The sequence below is a fragment of the Nilaparvata lugens genome, chromosome 3 (assembly GCF_014356525.2).
Source record: "Nilaparvata lugens isolate BPH chromosome 3, ASM1435652v1, whole genome shotgun sequence".
NCBI classification, from domain to species: Eukaryota; Metazoa; Arthropoda; class Insecta; order Hemiptera; family Delphacidae; genus Nilaparvata; species Nilaparvata lugens.
Window position 1 is genome coordinate 70,884,489 of NC_052506.1, and position 21,255 is coordinate 70,905,743.

Here is a 21,255-nt window from a genome sequence, read left to right on the forward strand (position 1 = left end):
TTTTCATGCTCAATCTTTTACACTTAATTTTTTTTTAATTGTATATGAAGCCTGATAATTGGGAACCTAAAATCAAACTTTGCATAGATGGGGCGGAGCTCCTGAAATTTTTACAGATATGGGACTTGAGGCAGTTGATAGAGCTTATCAATGACTATTTAAGGTCAATTTTGATCAAAATTGTTGGAGCCGTTTTTGAGAAAATCGCGAAAACCCCTGTTTTTGACAACATTTTCGCCATTTTAGCCGCCATCTTGAACTGCATTTGATCGAAATTGTTCGTGTCAAATCCTTATTAGTGTAAGGGCCTTAAGTTCCAAAATTCAAGTCATTCCGTTAATTGGGAGATGAGATATCGTGTATACAGACACACATACACTCATATACACACATACAGACCAATACCCAAAAACCACTTTTTTGGACTCATGGGACCTTGAAACGTATAGAAATTTGGAAATTAGGGTACCGTACCTCAATTTTTTTGGAAAGCAATACTTTCCTTACCTATGGTAACAGGGCAAGGAGAGTAAAAATTAAATTTGGATTCAATATGGCGGACAAAAATTTTGAAGTTACAGAAAAGTAGTTTTTTAATACCCAATGGAGCCAAATGTCAAATCATCACTGTAAAAGAAATATTGAGTTGTTTACATAATTTTCACCAACCCTGTAATACACTATCACATAGGCCTACGGTATATTTAGCAGGCAAAAACAAAACAAGAGAGTAGTCGGTATTGACCTCCATCTCTAATCTAAACCAATGCAACCGAAATGAACTGAATTTCCAACCACCAATAATAAACTAGATGAGTTCCATTTTCAAATGAATTTCTCTGTCACCGTAAATTCTCATTCACATAAACTGACACCACAATTGACTTGCCTGAAGCAACTGTAGAATATAAATCTGAATTCAATTTGTAGATAAATAATCTACTTTCCATTAAACTTCATGGTCAGTTCAAACAGAGTTTGATAACAATTTCAAGTTTAACTTATTTGTAGAATCTCTCTTGATATTGAAGCTATTTAATGAATGAAAACGCTGTTCGAATATTGTCAATATTTGAGCCATTGAGAGGAAAAGTGGTGTAAGTCATTGCCAAATTCTTTTGCGATAGTTAGAGGTTTGTTAGAAATTCAACTGCAAATCACAAGAGTCCCATTAAATAATAAGATTATCATATTACAGTAGTTAAAGACTTAATACACCTTTCCATGACTTTCAATAGACCTTATAAACTGTTTATCAATTTACAGCAATATTTTAATAAAAAATTTTGACTTACACCACTTTTCTTTAAAAATATATGAATGGGAACGGAATAAGAAGATTAAAGTATCTCAAAAACTTTGTATATTATAAACTCCTACTCTAAGTCACATTCAGAAAACTTTGTATAATATTATAAACTCCTACTCTATGTCAGATTCAGAAAACTTTGTTTATTTTAAACTCCTACTCAATGTCACATTCAGAAAACTTTTTATATATATAAACTCCTACTCAATGTCACATTCAGAAAACTTTGTATATTATAAACTCCCACTCTATGTCAGATTCAGTAAACTTTGTATATTATAAACTCCTACTCAATGTCACATTCAGAAAACTTTTATATTATAAACTCCTACTCAACGTCAGATTCAGATTCTGAATGTCTGTCAATGATAGGTGTATCTTCTGCCGATGGTTCACCTGAGTCATCAATCAAGTTGTTGAAAAATCCATGTTTGACTGGTGGAATAAATGGTAGCACGTCCAACATGTCAGATTTCTTGGCTGAAGTAACTGGCCGCTTCCCAGAGTGCAAGGGTTCCAAAGTGACAAGTCCAAGGTGGGCTACTCTCCTTCCTTTTCTTGCTGGTGTGATGTCCAAGGTAGAATTCAACATCTTCATTTAAAGTTTCCTTGTAGAAAATTTTGTATGGTTATTCTTTCAGGTACCGTATCAAAGCCATTGGATTTTGTGCCATGATACTTCATCCCCAACAGTGCTTTTTCTTCTTCTTGTGATGGCTTTTTCCAGGTTGAATGTTGAATAAATTTCCTCCCTCCTCATAACTTCAAGTAGATAGGGCTTTTTACGTTTTGACTTCACTATTGCATCAAACCAATCTTGAGGATCATACATGATTCTACCCTTTGAATATGATTCAATCACTCCAAAGTCCGCATCATTAGGTAAAAAAGAATGTCCACTTGTCATAAACTTTTGATCAATTACCTTAATACTTGTTTGTTCTTCTTGGAGAAATTTCATGCACTTCAAAGCTACTTTATGTTACGGTTCTGACCGCCGCAACTGTCACTAAACATTATCACATGGTCATTATTTCTAGGAACTTTTTTGCAGAAATGTTCTATCAAACAAGATGCAAATTCTTGCGACCCACGGGAGGCGACAGTTTCGTCCCAAGAATACATAAATGCTGAGTCACTGGATAACTCATGACATCCTACATTATAAACATACATGTTACGTTTATAATATGCAACCGAACATGTAAAAGTTGGGAAGGGAAGAGCCTTTTGTAGATCGAAAGTGAAGGCATAAACATTAGTGTCAGGTTTTTTTCTATCTTCTTTAGCTTGCTTCAATTTTTCTCGAGAAAGTTCTGCTTTACGTAAATGTAGTTCTTTATTGGTTTCAAGCTCTTGTTTTTCCTGCAGGTCTTCACAAACATCAATTTTTATTCTGAGAGTGTCACATTTTGTACAAGTGTCTTTATGAGGTGCATTAAAGTGTAGATTGTATTCATGATTAAAAATATAGCGATACTTTGATTCTGAAACAGGAACTGCATTTATGTTGTTACAGTGTTCTTTGTATAGATTGAACAATGCCCTTATATTCAAGAACTCTGACAAGTACTTCCTATCTGGGTTGTGGCCCTTGTGTAATGAGATTGGTATGCTGGAAAGCTTTCAATGTGACTTCTTACAATTTGTAACTGTGAATCATCTATTTTGTTTGAAGCCGGCTGAACACCTCTTAGATCACTTCCAGGTTCACTTCCTTCTCGTATTTTCTTTAAAGCTCTAAAACATCTCTTATCCGATATTTGAAATGTCTTCAAAAAAAAAAACTGCACACTCTGAGATTTTTATCTGATAACTGCAAGTAATAACTTATGAATGAACTTCTCTCTCCTCGACTTCCATCTCTTGCACGGTGTACTTTAGGTGTGCATTATTTGCACAGCCCACAAATGTATGCATTTTGATTCCGAAAAGATGCCATACAGTAGAAATCGTCAAACAGTTTCTTTCTCTGTTCCTCAGTGACATTGTCACTACACTCCATCCTGCAACCACAAGGTGGATTCAAAAATATTTTCTCAGGAACACGATTACCCCTACCAGTAGTATATGCCTTACCACTGTTCCGTTTAATTTTGCGTTGCTCCTTTTGATTCAAATTACGTTTTCTTTTTCTTGTTCTAACAATAGCAGGTGGGTCTTCAACATCCATTTCTTCTTCATTCGCTGCCTCAGGTTCACTTTCTGTAACAAAAAAATACAAAATGTTCATTTAATAAAAATTGCAATAACTTTTATTTCTGAGGAATTGAAGGAGACATAGTACAATAATACATGCATTCAAAAGTTTAAAATGAAATTTGTTTGAACCATGAAGTCATAGTTTGATTGGCAAAGTTTCAGTAAAATGGAGCTAATATTGTAGGCAAGTAATTGAGTTACCATAAGTTAAATTCCAAATATTTTTCCCATTTCATTTTTGAAGTGAATAATTTAGATTAGAAACAAATCAAGTGGAATGTAGCATCAAAAATTTGAAATATTATAGAGAAAAATAAACACATAAGGACTATAGAAATAATTTGTAGGTTATGGCTAATAACTTTACCTGATTCATCTGTTGGTATGAATTCTGATCCAGAATCCTGGAGGATTGATGGCGTAGAACTAGAATCACTCATAGATAAAATTTATTTGAATTTGAATAAATTGAAATAAGTTTCAATATCGATTATTTGATAAATTTATGGAAGCCTTGATCAACACTGACTTCTGATAAAACCTTATGAGAGAGTGAAGTAAGTCAGATGCTCTTGTGTGCGGAACATGGTGTGCGCGAACATTTCTTCGCACAACAGTCGTTTTGAAAACATTTTATTAGACCCTGCTCCACCTACAGTAAAAGTAGCGCACATTTTGTGACAGACACAAGTGCGCGAAGAAAATGTGCAGCACATTTAATTCTGTGGAGCTTGCAGTTGCTAACAAATTTCGAATCAGTATCCACCATGTCGAGTCTGGAGGAGGATGTTTTAATTTGTTCTGCCGTTTGTATAGTTTTGGGTAATTTATTGAAAAAAATAGAGCAAAACCGCGAGTGTGGGTGCGGCCTTTCCTGAAAAATCGTGAGTCAACAAAAGAATTTGTTGAAGAATTAAAAATTGATCCTTTGAGTGGCTTTAAAAATTTTACACGAATTTCTTGTCATGATTTTGAGTACCTTTTGGGAAAAATTGGACCAATTATTGCTAAAAGAGACACAAATTATAGACAATGTGTTTCAGAGCAATTGAGACTCGCCATAACATTGAGATATCTAGCTACTGGTGATTCTTTCGTAAGCTTGATGTATTTGTTTAAAGTGTCTAGACAACTGATAACTCGTATTGTTCCCGAGGTGTGTTATGCTTTAATCTCTACGTTGAAAGAAGTAATAAAGGTAAGTTTGTACAATTACCCAATAATTAAGATTTAAGGTGAGGGGTGGGGAGGGGGAATAACACGCATCCTACATTTTTCCCTGTGTGCTCTTCAAATTATATTATAAAATAGATATTTTATTATAACAATATAATCATAATAATTATAATATATTCAATATTAATTTTCATTTCGAATTTTTTGTTCAATCTTACTTTCGATAACGATATTAACTCCTGTGAGTGCAATATTTCTATTAACACCCACCACAACTTCACAATAACAAGTAACGTTTTGTGATGCATGTTATTACCTCTCGCCTCTAACACAATAAAATAAAAAATAAGTAATAAAAAATGTTGATTTATTATAAAAAAATTATAATACAAATTTTATGTAACTTTCAATGTAAATTTGTAAATTACTTCATGTACCACGAATCGTCTACAGAATATTCCGTGCTTTGATGGTCCACCCTTGTATCATTTGGGTTAGCTGTCGAATATAACTCATTGGACCGTGAAGATGGAGAAATACTTGTCACGGTATGATGGCTCCCCGAATATGGTGATGGCATTGGTGTAGTATGATACTTTCCAATGCCAAGTATTGCATCATACAATAAGTTGTCGATATCTCTTTGCACTAGAAGTTTTATGCGATCATTTGGAATTTGCCGCAATTTAGCTGCGACACCAGTAGAAAAAACTTGTATCGCGTCATTATTTGTACGGTCAAGTTTTTCTTGCATCCCTTTCATGACTTCATAGGCTTCTGATACCATTGCATCGTTTTTGTTGTGTAGTCGCTGTCTTTTAGCTGTAGAACGCTTGATTGGTAGATTGATTGATTGTAGTGAGGTATCAACAGATTCCTTTGCCACTTGTTCATTTTCAGTAAACAGTTCTTCTCCACCTTGTTGTTGCATTTCAGTTAACTGAAAATGAAAAAATTGTTTCAGTTACCTAATACAAAAGATGAATGGATGGAGGTGGAACGTGGATTCAACGATTTATGGAATTTTCCTAACTGCCTGGGCGCAATAGATGGAAAACATGTTGTCATCCAAGCACCGAGAAATAGTGGAAGTGACTTTTCAATTACAAATCGCAGTTTAGTATTGTACTTTTTGCATTAGTTGACGCCAAATATTCTTTTATGTATGTGGATGTAGGATGCAAAGGAAGAATTTCAGATGAGGGTATTTTTAGTAATAGCACTTTGTACAATAAACTGCGACAGGAACAATTAAATTTACCACCGCCTTGCAATTTACCAGGGAGAAATAAACCAATGCCCCACGTGATTCTGGCCGACGATGCTTTTGCATTAGACATAAATGTGATGAAACCTTATGCTGGAAAACACAACTTGGGAAGTAAAGAAAGAGTTTTCAACTATCGTCTAAGCAGAGCGAGGAGAATAGTTGAAATGTTTTTGGAATAATGTCCTCCGTATTTCGAGTTTTAAGAAAACCTATGTTACTGGATAACGAAAAAGCTCAAATTATAACGTTGACATGTGTTCATCTACATAATTTTCTGATAAAGTCGCGAACGTCATCTACACTGTACTGTCCGAATGGTTCGTTTGATAACAAAAATCTGAATACACTTGAAACCAATCCAGGATCATGGAGATTAGATAACACCCCAATGGGAAATTTATATTCATTACCACAAATGAGTCGTAGATTAAGAAGTGATGCTAAAGAAATCAGGGAAGAATTTGCAAACTATTTTAAATCAGATATAGGAATGCTGTCATGCCAAGAAACTGTTGCGTAATCCAACAAAAGTGTACTTGTACTTAATGTTTATAGTAGCAGACATTGATGTCATTCAAACATTGTATGTCAACTAATTAATAATAATTTTAAGTTTTATATTTTTATTTGAGAAGTTATTCTTAGCAAGATTTTTGTATAGATAAAATAGAAATTATAAATGAAAAAATAATATTTTTATGATAATGAGCTTATTATCAATAAAGTCATTAAAAAAGAGATAGTCTGTTATTAATAATAAATTAATTTCTTAATACTAAATTATAATAATAATAAATTTATGTGATGTCAATTTTGTATTATTCATACATGAAAATGTAGCTCACCTGATCATTTATGTCGTCTAGTGTGTTTATGCTTTCATTGGGCTCATCTCTGTCGTTTAAAAATTCCAAGTGTTGAGATCCGAACCACTTTGGGATGTACACTTCAGAAGCTGCAGAACCCATACGTTTTGAAGCTTTAATTTTTTGTTTCTCCCGTCGAAACTGTGCCAATATTATCTTCCATTTCCGCAGAACCTCTGTTGTGTCACACTTGAAAATTTCACTAATCTTATTCATTGCGTCATGTTTTTTATTTCTATTTTTATAGTCCACATGACACACATCCCACATGACTGGCCTCATCTCTATTTCATTAATGAAACTGATAATTTTTTCATTTGTCCATTCCATTTTTTAAAGAGGAATATCACAATATAGAAAAGTAAAAATTGAACGGTCAGACAGAAACACAGGTTACGCACAAAATGTTTTCGCTCCGGTAGCAGAAGCTAAAATGAAGTGCGCAACAATGTTGACGAACACGATGTTCTCCCACCATCAAGACAAGTGCTGCACAAATTGTACGCGCACAGCCAGGCAGAGTGCGCGAACATTGTGCGTGTTTGTAGTACCATGCTACACCAGAGAGACATTTTTGTGCAGCACTGTGCACCACACTGTTGCGCACTGTGCTGCACTGCGGTGGATCTGCACCTTTATACACCACTATTGTCTGCAACAATATCAGCTGTTCTATTTTCCACGTTTTTTCACTGCCATCTAAATCAATGTTATCATATGATATTGACTTGAACCACTTTTCCAAAAGATGAAAATTAATGAGGCTACAAGAATCCAGAACAGCTTTTAGCTGGGTTTAACAAGAAAAGTGACTTACACCACTTTTCCTCTCAAAGGCTCATTTACACTTTTCATTCGAGCCCAGGTGTAGAATAATAGTTATATTCAATATAGTCTCGTTCAAGTTATTAAAAACCTTTCTAAAGGTGCATTCTCATTACAATTGCAGTTACTGCAAATAACATATTATTTCACTTTACTTAATCAGACTTTTCTCGGAAATTCCCGTAAAGTCCCCGTAGATTTCACCTGTTTCCCGTTTACCCCGCCGGTTAAAACACATGATTAAGGTCGGGACACACATAACCGCACCGAGCCCGTGCAGAGGTACGGCCGAGCTACGCCCGTAACACGGTGATGGTGGTAGAACACACATATCCGTGCGACAGCCGAGCGACAGCAGTGTCTCAGTTCTGTAGTGCTACTGTGGTCTGATTTCTGAATGTGTTAAACTATTGTTAATAATACAAGGTGCGGCAGAAAGGATGAACGGTTTTCAAAAAAGTAATAAGTCGTTACCTATGCATAAAAAAACATTTATTTACAGAACAATATTCACATTATTATACAATTTTAGAAAATTCATGTTTGAAAACAATATCTGACAGGTGACGGCCGTTTTCAGCAATGCACTTTACAAGCCGCTCTCGGAAGTGGATTGTACTCTTTCTAACATTGCCCTGCCAATTTGTTCGACTTCCTCAAGAATTGCTCCCTTTAGTTCTTGAAGTGTACGTGGTTTATGCTGATAAACACGTGACTTCAGGAAACCCCACAAGAAGTAGTCGCACATGGACAGGTCTGGAGAACGAGGAGGCCAATCAATGATGCGACCACGAAAAACAGCCCGAATTGCTTCCATTGAATTTCTTGCTGTGTGAGCTGTCGCCCCGTCCTGCTGAAACCATACTTGCCGGATAGGAATACGTTTCCTTCTTAATTCAGGAAGGAAGAATTAAGTGAACATCTGTCCATAACGTTCTGAGGTTACAGTTACAGTGCTCCCGTTGTCGTCTTCAAAAAAGTAAAGACCAATAACAAATATACTGCTCACAGCACACCAAACTGTCACCTTGGGACTGTGTAATGGTCTCTCATGCATTAATTTTGGATTTTCATCTGAGCAATAACGATAGTTCTGCTGATTAACGGTACCATTCGAATGAAAATGTGCTTCATCTGTCGTAAACAAAATGATGTTTTCATTTTGGTCAAATATGGCCTCCATTTCTCGAGCAAAATTCAGCCGCTTTACATAATCGCCAGGATTCAATTGTTGAACCATGGTCATTTTGTAGGGATGAAATCCTAGATCTTTATGTAAAATACGCATTACTGACCGATCACTGATGTTCAGTTCAGAAGAATGTCTCCTAGCAGATCGATTAGGACTACGGAGGCTTGCCGAACTCTTTCCACATTTTGTGGAGTGCGTACAGTGCGATGAGCCCCTGGTGGTCGTTTATTCATTACTGTTCCTACTGAACGAAATGATTTTACCAAACGTAAAATGGTGTTACGAGTGGGTACATTTTCATTTATCGCAAGATTGAAATGACGACGAAACTCGCGCTGAACTGTAATGATACTCTCATTATTACGGACAAAACTGTCGTAAGTAAACACACGATGTTGCACATTCCACGAAACCGTGATGCCGAATGACTAGAAAAAATGGTATGATCTACCGAACACATGTTCACTTCAGCTGGCCCAATCCGACTACCCAAATTAGAATACTATCTGTTCTAAAAACATCCACCCTTCCTGCCGCACCCAGTATAACACAATTAATTGTTACATCCGATTTAAATTTATATTTTTCAATTTTAAACTAGTTACCTGTAGACACAGAAGATGGGAATCATAGTGCTGATATATATTTCGGTGCATAACAATACCACAATCATTCATGTATCGTGAATATATATCAGAAATAAAATTGTTATCTTCTGCCTTATGTATCTAAGCGTAATTAGTTTTAAATTGTAAATTTAAGACACAGTCACGGGTTCCTTCTTTCATACTTGTTGTTTATTTTATTATATTACGTCTATAATTCCTTTGGCTTAACTTATTATTTGGTTATACTTTTTAACTTATTTCTCCGTCCAACCATATTTCTCATAACTTTGATCGTACAAAACTGGAAAATTCCGTATCTCTTCAATAATTTTTTCACTCTCTATGTCAAACGAGCCCGCACCGTCACCGTCAAAAAGTAAACTGAACTAGTCGGTGACGGCGCGGGCAACAGACACGGTGACGGTGCGGTAGTATGTGTTTCTACACGTTTGTAAGCATTTTTTTTCTCACTCGCCGTAGTACGTCCGACACTCGGCCATACAGCGGCGCGGGCTCGGTGCGGTTATGTGTGTCCCAGCCATAAATATGTAAAAATATATAAGCGGGGGGTGGGTGGTTATGTGTTACTCAGAAGGGTGGTCATTTGAAAAAAAAAGAATCTTCTTAAATAACAATATCAACAGTAAAGCAGCATGTTTTACATCAAAATGTAGCACCATTATACGATGATAACTGTATACTGTATTCCGAATAATATAAAAAACAAACTCTGCCCTTAATATAGAATTAGCAAAGTGGCTGGTTGACGGAAGTGTCAAAAAAATTCCCGTATCTCGACAAAATTCCCGCCCAAATGAAATTCACGTACAATTCTCGGTTTTCCCGATTTTGCCGCCCAGTGGACACTCTGTTACTTTCGTTCTTGTCAGTCCGTCTGCAACGTACTACAGTTTTTATCCTGTTCCCGACTAGCAAGAGACTTGAAACTTTCAGGATGGATCAGAAATCGATAACAATGCATTTTTTTGACTCGCTCCTTCGACCTTATAGATTCTTATGTACATAGTATGTTACAGGTATTATTTAATGTACATGAATGGAGTCTTATTGTGGAACAACATAATGGACAAAATCAAAACTTACCTGTACATTTCACTCATTTCTTTGTATTTGGTGGCCTGACACGCACATACACTCTCATAGCAGTGGTTTCATTGGATGATTGTTGTGAGCCTGCTGAATTGACGACATTTCCGAATTTCCTTTTTTTAGCCGTGGGAAGTTCGGCTTGAGCATTTCTCTTGGTCGCCATTTCTTAAATCCTTAAACGAAGAGATAAATAATTTGATTATGATTATTATTGGTGCAACTTAGTATCATCTGTAGAAATCTATAAAAATTAAGATTAGTTTTCACTCTCTTTCTTTGCAAGAACTCCATAAAACCATTACCAAAAACATAATACATGCGGTAACATGAATATTCAAATTAGGACAGTATTCTAGCAAAATACGGATCAACAAGAACATTCTTCAATAAAAATAATAGTTGAAAATTAATTCAAAGGAACTCAGATTTTGACTCCTAATTTCTAATATGAAAATTAAATATGCATCATACCGAGTGATAACTCCGTTTACTTTAGCTTGTCAGATCTATTCTACTGCGATATCCATATCCAATTTCTCGATCAAAGACCAGGCCGTTGCTGGATAGATCGCGTCAGTCAGTATACGTATACTTCAACTTGAAGAAAAAAATACTGGTCGAACAGACCACAATTTACTTGATCATGATGGCAGGGTCACAGATCACAAGTAACTTCATTAACAAGTCACTAATATTATATAGACTCTTTTCAATCTGCTACTTGGACGAGGAAGACCTGAAGACGTTCAGCACCGGACGCGCCCTCACCCGCTCTGGCAAGTGGTTAAACATCCTCAGCGCCAGCACAAGGATACAGTCCTTCACCTTCTACAAACGACAGCGAGGCACATCCAAATTTTTCCTCCGAGTATTGTAGGAGTGCACTTGCTCTCTCCTAAGTAGCGTTGTAATGTTGCTCCTCTTATATAGCAGTGAAGACAAGATATAGTATCCACAAAATGAACTGTTATACTTTGCATTATAATTCTTTCGACGGACAACAACCTGAACCTGCCGCATGTTTGAACCCTTCTTACCCATAAAGATACCCTTTTTTCAATGCATAAAAAATGGTATATTTCAGTAGAGTAAGTTAATTATTTGAAGGTATTGCTTAGAAAATTGAAATAGATGAGATTAAAGCTTCCACTACGATTCAGAAAGTTAAATGAACAAGAAAACAAAAGATCTGATTGTCTTAAAATATGTTTAACCCATTAAGTATGTACCGTATTTAAATTTTACACTATTTATTTATTTTTTCATACAATTACAAATCATAATGGATATGATCGGGATAGAAAAACAGGCATAGCCCAAAACTACTCTGTTCCCAAATTTTGATAAATAATAAAATGTCCGAAAAAATCGGTTATGTTCATTACTAAGGAAAGTTAAAGTTCAATTTCTGTCCAAGAATATATATGAGCTCGAAATTTTGAATTTATAATGTTTAAAATGCCAAATTATAATCAAATATTGCACTTAATATCACCGCACTTTGAATAAATTAAGTTAGCCTATTTCAGAAAATTTTGAAGCCAAAAATATACACTGTAAATTCTGTATATACAGTAAAAATATATTCTGTACATTACAGTAAATTACCTACCTATCTTAAGTAGGTCTACCTACTACGTTTACGGGATTTTCAATTGATCGTTTCAATGCATTATTCCATATTCTTATCTAAAAATTATAACCAATCTAAAAAATTTTTTGTGTTTCTAGGTAGCACAGTTTTTTTCAAATGAAAAGTATTTTGGTTTCGGCTGTTGTATAGTCATAGGTAGTGTTGAATTTATTTACCCTTCCTGAATTATAGGAACAAATAGAAAACTGGTATCTTTCTCGAACATAGCGTACTATTTCGATTAAGTTAGTCTACTGTAGGACTGCAAGTAATTTTCATCAACAATTTGAACCATAAGGATAAGTAAGTAACATATAGGTAAGTAGGTACCTACTCTACGCAAAAGTTATATTTTTCTACTACCTAAATAACTAACAAGTAGAGTACAATAAGTACGGTAAGTACTTGGTAGAAGACTTCTGAATACAATGAACATCTTTCAAATTGAGCTCCGAATTTGTTTATTATACCTTTGTTATAACTTATAAACTTAGATACCAGTGTACCAGTTTGTGTCATAATACTATAGATAACTTTATTGAAAGTAGGAAAACAAGGCAATATAATGGGTAACTTAAAAAAATAAATAGGCTACAGGTAACTTATAAGTAAACTATAAGAAATAGAATAAATAAAAGGTTTAAATAATATTATACTTACCAACTAACTTGCTAATGTGGTGTTGCAAAACTCTTTTTTATAAAAAACAATACAAGTTTATCAGTAAAACATACTACAAGTTTTAACAATAAAATGTTTGAAACTTGACATACGAAAACATGCCAATTATTCTTAAAAAAATTTAAGCCTACAACTTTACAACAGAAAATACTAGAAAAACATCAAAAATGAGCCAATGAATTCTATCTTTAACTAGCTCAATAGTTATATTATTGTCAAAATCAGAAAGTAATGTTAAAAGCAGTAAAATCACAGTAAAATGTAAAAGAAACAATATCAACCACAAACTTTTCAACGGAGAACCGTTGGTTCATTTTCATTTCAAACATTTCAGTGCCATATTGATATGTTGGTTCACCTGGCCAAGACCAGCTAAATCCTAGCCAAAGTGACGTCATCAGCTGCCTCAATACTGCGAGATTTCAATTTGTCTATAATAAGGTACACGTTATAATGGCAGAACTGAAAGATATAGTGAGGTCCACGTTATAATGACGGTATTTGATCAACTTTGGTTTTGCTATCCTTGTCTATCATTCGACAAAGCCGGTGGTTCTATTCTTCTCTAGGTCCACAACGATGCCAATTATGTTTTTGACAGTGTAGAAAAATAATTAATTAATGCAAAGAATCGGAATCGCTATTCTTCTATCTTTATTCTTGCATTTCTCACTTGCGGAAATCGTTGTAGGTAGGTTTTGCTCCACTCGGCTTGCCGTGGCACTGGTGTGCTGCTTCTTTGTTTCAACTCGATTCCAAAATGTAAAATTGGCCAACTCTTGTTTTCAATTTTCGAATTTGAATTTATTCCAGCTGAATATTCAATACTTTCATGTTTCATTGGCATATTTGCGATAAATATTGGCCTAATTCAATCAAACAACTTGTATGTCTTCACGGATTGTGTTTGAATCTCAAACTTCTGGTAGGTGTAACCTCACTTTCCATTTGAACACGCTTTTCTGAACTCAATTTTTAGAATTTAGTTTAAAGCTCTTTCCAATTTTACATTGTTCATCTATTTCAATCTTTTTTAAAAAATGTCAATTTAGCATTTTGATTCCATTGAATTCTCAGTGATCTACTTGTCAAGTTGCTATTCCGATTTTGTCTTTGTTCGGACATTACATTTCAAGAGCATTCAATTATTTGCATTTCTGCAAAAATCCAAGATCATCAAGATTGCTTGATGTTTCTACAAATCTTTATTTCATATTCTTGTTTTCAAACTCTTTGTACTCTGAACTCTGTGTAGTTCAGAGCGCTGTTGCTACAGTCAACATATTTTCTTACCGTAGGGTATTTTCTTTTCCTCTGTCCACAGTTTGGATTTTGGGAAACTCAATCAATCTCTCTACATCTCTCGAATCAATCTGCTACCGAATCTGTTCTACAATTCTACCTACGATCGAATCTACCGATAAAGGTCTGCAGTCTCTATTGACAGTCGAAATTGCATCCACTTTGGGGTTCCATATACCCTCCCACTCACTTGGTCGACTGTGCAATTTAGCATTCCACTTTGGGGTTACATATACCCTCCCACTCTCTGGCCGGTATGGTGATGATGATTTCCATTGCCGGAGCATTTCTTACAAATGCCTACAATCTTCGACAGCTTTCGACATCCTCAAGATACTCAGGTTGAGTAATTGTATATTCATCATAAATTTGTAATATCATCCATTCTTATTCATTCATTTATCTATTTTCATTCATTCATTATCATTCATACTGCTATTGTTCATTTACTTATATAGATTTATCTTACTTATGAGCTGTGCCTACAAAGGCAATCAAAGAGTTTGTCATTTCAGGACATTGAATAATATTCAAAATTTTGAATACAAAATCATTTTATTTTTTGAATTTGTTTCTTTACAATTTGAAAGTCTTCACAATTGGCATCACATTCAACTTATGTATTTTGAAACTTACATCACAATTAATTCAACAATAAAAATAACAATTATTCACTACTTGATTTTGCAATTATTCGCATTACCTATTGTTTTGGTAGGACGAGTTGTATTCAGGACTCAGCCTACCTGGTCCTCTATTAATTTTGCTACCAGAAAAGTTATTTTGATAGATATCAGGCGCATATTTATCATTTTAAGTTTGGCCGTCTCCGGTCCGGATATTTCATATTGACATATGCTTAGAAAATACATTTATTCTTATTCATTATTTTACATCAATTGTGTAATGATTATTGTCTTATACTTTTATTCATAGTGTTTATTTCTGTATGTTCAAGGGTAATATTTGTATGGAGTTGCTCATACTGATACATTCAACCAAGCACTTATGTCATTGTTCCCAACAATTGGATACAACACCAGTAGCCATCCAGTGTAAGAGGAGGTCGAACATTTTCAATTGAGGTATCGTTCCAATTTTCAATATGCCTCCTAAAGGCAAACGAAACAGCCTTCTCACTGTGAGAAGTGGCATCATTAAAAATCTATCTTGGCTTTATACTGAATATTTCAATTTTAAAATCAATGATGAAAATGATTTTCAAAAACTACTAGCAGTCAAAACTAAATTGCTCAACTTTGAGCAGCGTTATGAAGAGATAAGCCTGGAATTTGATTCAGATGACATTGATGACAATGAACATCAAATTGTCACAGAAAAATTTTTAATGTTAATTGCTAATGTAAATACAATTTTGAAAAATTATGATTCACAGCAGCAAGTTGCTACATTTCAAGCACCGGCAATGGAACATCAGTCACCAAACTCCTCTCCAGTTCCCAAATCACCGGGGTCTGTAGATCATGATAGTGTAATCAACACAAATCAATCGCCATCTGCTTCAGTGACTGCTAATAATGTCAATTCTCTGCCTTTGCAACCCACTATGCCTATTTATCAAGGTCTACAATTACCAATGGTACCATTACCAGAATTTTCAGGTTCCTTTGATTCATGGCTTGAATTCTGTGATACCTTTTCCAATATGGTTATTGAAAACCAAACTTTGGCTCCAGCTACAAAGCTGTATTATTTGCGCAAAGCTCTCAGTGGTGAAGCCCTTGCACACATTCAGAATATTCCTCCAGGGAATGGAAACTTTGAGCTTGCATGGAATCTGCTTACACAGAGGTACAATAACCCCAGATTAATTGCAAGTACCCACATTCAAGGTATTGAATCACCCCCAGCACTCAAGAAAAATTGTTCCAAATCTCTTAGAGCTTTCATTGATCACTGTAAATGTCACATTAATGCTTTAGAAGCGCTCAAATTGGATGTTCAAATTAAAGATTTACTTTACATGCAAAAAATCACTTCTCAACTTGACTCTAATATCTTGCGCGAATGGGAAAAACGCATTGAAATAAATGAAATCCCTACTATGGATAAACTGTGGGAATTTCTTGAAAATCAATGTAAGGTAATGGATGCTATTTCATCTCATAGCCCCTCAAATCCACCAACTAATCAAAAGGTTTTTACTCAAGCTACTTCAAATGCACCCAATGTTAGGCAAAATACTCGTCCTTTTGCTCAAAATAATACTCTGAATAATTTTCAGCCATCAGTATCCTGTCAATTTTGCAATGATCGATCTCATGGGATTTTCAAATGTGTCAATTTTTCAAAGATTCCCATCAATCAACGTTATGATGCAATCAAAAGGAAAGGGTTGTGTTTCAATTGCCTTAATCCTTACACTGACAATCACAACTGCTCTTCAAAGAGATGCCAAAAATGTGATAAGCGACATCACACTGTTCTACATGATTCCTTTACTAGCAATTCAGGAGGTAAGAATGTTGTTTCTAATGTGATTCAGTCTCAGAATGAGTGCACCGTTTCTAGTGCCCATTCATCTTCAGCATCAAATTCAGTTAGTTCACAATCTGATAATTCAGAAACAACAGTTGTTTCACATGCTGCTTCATCCATCATTTCTAATAATAAGTCATCAGTTCAAGTATTACCTACCGCAGAGGTTCTGGTTGTTAGTTCAAATGGTGAATTAATTGCATGTAATGCTTTAATGGACACAGGAAGTGATTGTTCACTCATCACTCAAGAGTTGGCTGATAGATTAGCTCTTCCTTCTCGTCATGTAACTAATCTGATTAATGGAGTGTCCAGTATGCAAGCCAAATCTACAGTTGTTCACTCAGTATTAATAAAATCATCTGATCATACTTGGTCAACGCAACAAGAATGTATTGTTGTTGAGAAATTTGCCTCATGTATTCCTCGTGTCACAATTGATCTTAACTATTACAAGATTCCAAGCAATATTCGACTTGCAGATCCAAATTTTCATAAATCTAAGAAAATTGATATCCTATTGGGTATTGACGTTTATGCCGCAATCATGACTGGCAATCAAATTATTGTGTCACCTGATGTTCCAATCCTACAAAATACAAAACTTGGCTGGATTGTTTTTGGCTCTTGTCAATTACCTAAATCAGTGTCACTCAAAAAATCATCTAATCAATTTGTTACCAATTTTGTCTCCACAGCTGAAGTCTCCAATCAGTTGGAAACCTTCTGGAAGCTGGAAGAAGTCTCTTCAGTTATTCCTGTCTCTCCTGAGTGTGCTAGGGTTGAAGCACACTACAAAGAAAATACCATCAGGCATGAAGATGGTCGTTTCCAAGTGTCCTTACCTCGCAAGGATTCATTTGCCACCCTTGGTCATTCAAGGACTCAAGCTATGAAACGTTTCCATTCATTGGAAAAAAGATTTCTTAAAGAACCTGAGCTCAAACCTCAATATGTTGAATTTATGCAGGAATATGAAGATTTAGGTCACATGCACCCTGTACCGCCACCAGCCCCTGAGGAACAAGTCTATTATATTCCACATCACGCTGTCTTCAAGCCCGACTCCACTACAACCAAAACAAGAGTTGTGTTTGATGCTAGCGCCAAAACATCAACCGGAATTTCTCTCAATGATGTTATCTTCAAGGGTCCTGTTGTTCAGTCAGACCTTTTTGACATTGTCCTACGATTTCGTATGCGACCATTTGCTTTCATCGCGGACATAACTAAAATGTACCGCCAAATTCTTTTAGATCCTTCTGATCGTAATTTGCATCGTATTTTTTGGAGAGATGATACTTCAAAACCTCTTCAAGAATACCAATTGGCCACAGTTACTTATGGGACAGCTTGTGCATCTTATCTCAGCACTAGAACCTTGAATTTACTTGCTGAACTTGAATCAACACCTGATTCTCCATTGTATCATTCAATTCATCAAGAATTTTATGTTGATGACCTAATCTCTGGTGCATCTACATTGGAACAAGCCATGGAATTGTCACATCAATTGCTCACCACTTTGAATAAAGGATGTTTTGAATTAAGGAAGTGGATGTCCAATTCCCCTGAGTTACTGAATTCACTACCATCCAATTTGCTAGAAACTTCCATTGTTAAACCAATTTCAGATCCTGATAATGGAATAACCAAAGCTCTAGGTTTACTGTGGAATTCCAATTCTGATAGTCTATCCATCTGTTCTAACATTGATAAAATTTCTGAAAAGACTTCATTCACAAAGCGTGAGTTTCTGTCAGTTATTGCTTCAACTTTTGATCCACTTGGAATCATTAGTCCCATCATAATCCTTCCAAAAATCTTATTTCAAAATTTATGGCTTGCAAAAATTGATTGGGATGATAGTCTGCCCAATGACATGCTACTGAAGTGGTTGCAGATCATACAAGAACTATCCAAAATTTCAAGCATTTCAATACCACGTTGTGTAGTATCAAAAGATCAATGTTCCATAGTTGAACTTCATGGTTTTTCTGATTCTAGCGCTACTGCTTATGGAGCTTGTGTGTATGTACGCACCATCCAAAATAATGTTGTTCAAACTCATCTTCTTTGTGGAAAATCACGTGTTGCACCTCTCAAGCCTGTCTCCATTCCAAATTTGGAACTTTGTGGTGCCTTAGTATTATCACGACTCATTAACAAAGTTGTAAGTGCTTTGAATTCTCTTGATTTGACTATTTCAGGTGTTTTTCTCTGGTCAGATTCTCAAATTGTCTGCAAGTGGTTGCAGTCTCCTCCTGACAGAAAGTCAATTTTTGTTTCATTGAGAGTAGGTGAAATCCAAGAATCTACCTCACAGTATGTCTGGAACTATGTGAAATCATCTCACAATCCAGCTGATTTAATTTCTCGTGGCATGATTCCTAGTGAATTAGCAAACAACAAACTCTGGTGGCATGGTCCCCCATGGTTGGCTGATCCAACTGATAGTTGGAGGTCATTCTCTTCTCATGTAGCTATTCTAGCTCCCAATACAGTTCTTGTAAATACTGCAGTTGTTTCACCTTTATCCATTATTTCTGAACGTGTTTCCAATAGTTTTAAAATTATTCGTGTCACTGCTTATGTTCTGCGTTTTTTACATAACATTCGTCAGAAAGTTGCTGATCGCCGTACTGACGCCCTTTCAGTTGATGAAATTGAAGATGCTGAAATTCATCTATTGAAGGCCATTCAAGCTGAAGCATTCCACAAGGAGTTGGAAATTTTACGTGCAAATGATGAGTTGAATGCCTCCAGTAAGTTTCATTCTTTGTCTTTGTTCATTCACTCTGATGGCCTCATAAGAGTAGGAGGACGTTTAGCTAATGCTAATATTGATTTTGATTTCAAGCATCAGATATTGCTTCCTGCCAATCACAAATTCACCAAGGCACTGATTTTTTATCATCATAACAAATTGTGTCATGCTGGTGTGCAAGCAACCATGGCTGCAATCAGACAACGGTTCTGGATACCATCAACAAGGCGTACTGTTAAGAATGTTCTGCGAAAGTGTATCAAGTGTTTTCGTTTCACTCATACTCAAGCTGCACAATTGATGGGTCAATTGCCCTCTGTGCATGTAAATATTGATTTTCCATTCATGAATGTTGGTCTAGACTATGCTGGACCTTTTAGTCTCCGTATTGGTGGTCCAAAGTCACGGACATTTGGTAAAGCCTATTTTGCATTTTTCATTTGCAAGATAACTCGTGCTGTACATATAGAAGTAGTATCAGAGCTGTCCACTTCAGTCTTTCTGGCTGCTCTCACCCGTTTCATCTCAAGACGAGGTATTCCAAGGAATATATATTCAGACAATGCTACCACTTTTGTGGGTGCAAATAATGATCTCAAAGAGTTAGGTGACTTCCTCAACTTGCCTAGCAATCAACAAATACTTCAAAATTCAGCTGCATCTTTGCACATTCAATGGAATTTCATTCCCCCAAGAGCTCCTCATCATGGTGGTCTGTGGGAGAGAGGAATAAGAAATTTCAAGAGTATATATAAAATTATTGCTTTCAAACATATTTGGAATTTTGAAGAAATGTGTACTCTTTCTGCACAAGTTGAAGCTATTTTGAATTCTTCACCTATTGTTCCATTGTCTGAGGACCCTCTTGATCTTCAATTTTTGTCACCTGGGCATTTTCTCATTGCGCGCCCACTCAATGCTTTGCCTTCTCATAAGCAGAAATTCAAACATGTGAATTTTCTTGCACGTTGGAATAGACTTGCTGAAGTCACAAAGGAATTTTGGCAACAATGGTCTGAAGAATATTTAGTTACTCTTCAGAAAAGACATAAATGGTCTTCTTCATCACCCAATCTTCAAGTTGGCACTCTTGTGCTATTGAAGGATCCTGGGACACCACCAACACTCTGGAAGCTTGGACGTATTACAGAGGTTTTCCCTGGCTCCGATGACAAGGTTAGAGTCATCCAGGTTCTAACTGATTCTGGTGTTTTCAAACGTTCTATTGCTAGTGTTGCACCTTTGCCATTAGATGATAGCGAATGATGCAAATCTCTTTAACATATTTTTTCTTTCTTCTTTGTTTTACAATTCTTCTAATTGCAAAACGGGGCCCAGTCTATGTTAAAACTCAATTTGCATCATCCTTGATTTTTGAACTTAGCGCGTTGCCAGTATAGCCAACGTTTGGCAGATTTAGTCTGCATTGTTTTCAATATTTGTATCTTTGTAATAATTTCAATTTGTTGTCTAGTATTATTTGATTAATTTCAAATTTGTCCTTTTTCACTTGCTTTTGAATAATATTTGTGTTTTGTATCTTTATTCTTGCATTTCTCACTTGCGGAAATCGTTGTAGGTAGGTTTTGCTCCACTCGGCTTGCCGTGGCGCTGGTGTGCTGCTTCTTTGTTTCAACTCGATTCCAAAATGTAAAAATTGGCCAACTCTTGTTTTCAATTTTCGAATTTGAATTTATTCCAGCTGAATATTCAATACTTTCATGTTTCATTGGCATATTTGCGATAAATATTGGCCTAATTCAATCAAACAACTTGTATGTCTTCACGGATTGTGTTTGAATCTCAAACTTCTGG

General features: G+C 35.6%; 3 protein-coding genes across 7 annotated transcripts in view; 1 reads left to right on the top strand and 2 right to left on the bottom strand.

The window, feature by feature from the left end:
* The window catches only part of LOC120348830 (kinesin-like protein KIF18A), a 29,690-nt gene extending 16,495 nt beyond the window's left edge, over nt 1-13,195 (bottom strand). For both annotated transcript variants that reach the window (XM_039424436.1, XM_039424435.1), the window contains exons 1-2: nt 12,852-13,195; nt 10,553-10,731 (exon numbers count right to left, since the gene is read on the bottom strand). In XM_039424436.1, coding sequence (XP_039280370.1) covers nt 10,553-10,569 — 17 coding nt within the window. In that variant the 5' untranslated portion in view covers nt 10,570-10,731; nt 12,852-13,195. The remainder of the gene's footprint in view (nt 1-10,552; nt 10,732-12,851) is intronic.
* LOC120350554 lies at nt 5,041-7,438 on the bottom strand. Its single transcript, XM_039424437.1, has 2 exons — nt 6,803-7,438; nt 5,041-5,627 (listed from the first exon to the last, which is right to left on the bottom strand). The coding sequence occupies exons 1-2, from the start codon at nt 7,151-7,153 to the stop codon at nt 5,112-5,114; spliced, it is 867 nt and encodes a 288-aa protein (XP_039280371.1). The 5' UTR covers nt 7,154-7,438; the 3' UTR covers nt 5,041-5,111.
* A 406-nt stretch (nt 13,196-13,601) lies between the features above and the next one.
* LOC120350555 lies at nt 13,602-20,769 on the top strand. 4 transcript variants are annotated; one of them, XM_039424438.1, is made up of 2 exons: nt 13,602-13,797; nt 15,133-20,769. In XM_039424438.1, the coding sequence occupies exon 2, from the start codon at nt 15,280-15,282 to the stop codon at nt 20,704-20,706; it is 5,427 nt and encodes a 1,808-aa protein (XP_039280372.1). In that variant the 5' UTR covers nt 13,602-13,797; nt 15,133-15,279; the 3' UTR covers nt 20,707-20,769. The 4 variants fall into 4 exon arrangements, with proteins under 4 accessions (XP_039280372.1, XP_039280373.1, XP_039280374.1 ...); XM_039424439.1 differs by lacking the exon at nt 13,602-13,797 and having other exon boundaries at nt 14,999-16,651; nt 17,372-20,769; XM_039424440.1 differs by lacking the exon at nt 13,602-13,797 and having other exon boundaries at nt 15,244-15,259; nt 17,372-20,769.
* Nucleotides 20,770-21,255: the final 486 nt, after the last annotated feature.

Bases quoted from the DNA above. Each gene is read 5' to 3' on its own strand.
- LOC120350554 (XM_039424437.1), bottom strand. From the start codon at position 7,153: ATGGAATGGACAAATGAAAAAATTATCAGTTTCATTAATGAAATAGAG. The intron at 5,628-6,802 runs GTGAGCTACATT...TTTCATTTTCAG, and splicing joins TAGACGACATAAATGATCAG to TTAACTGAAATGCAACAACA.
- LOC120350555 (XM_039424438.1), top strand. From the start codon at position 15,280: ATGCCTCCTAAAGGCAAACGAAACAGCCTTCTCACTGTGAGAAGTGGC.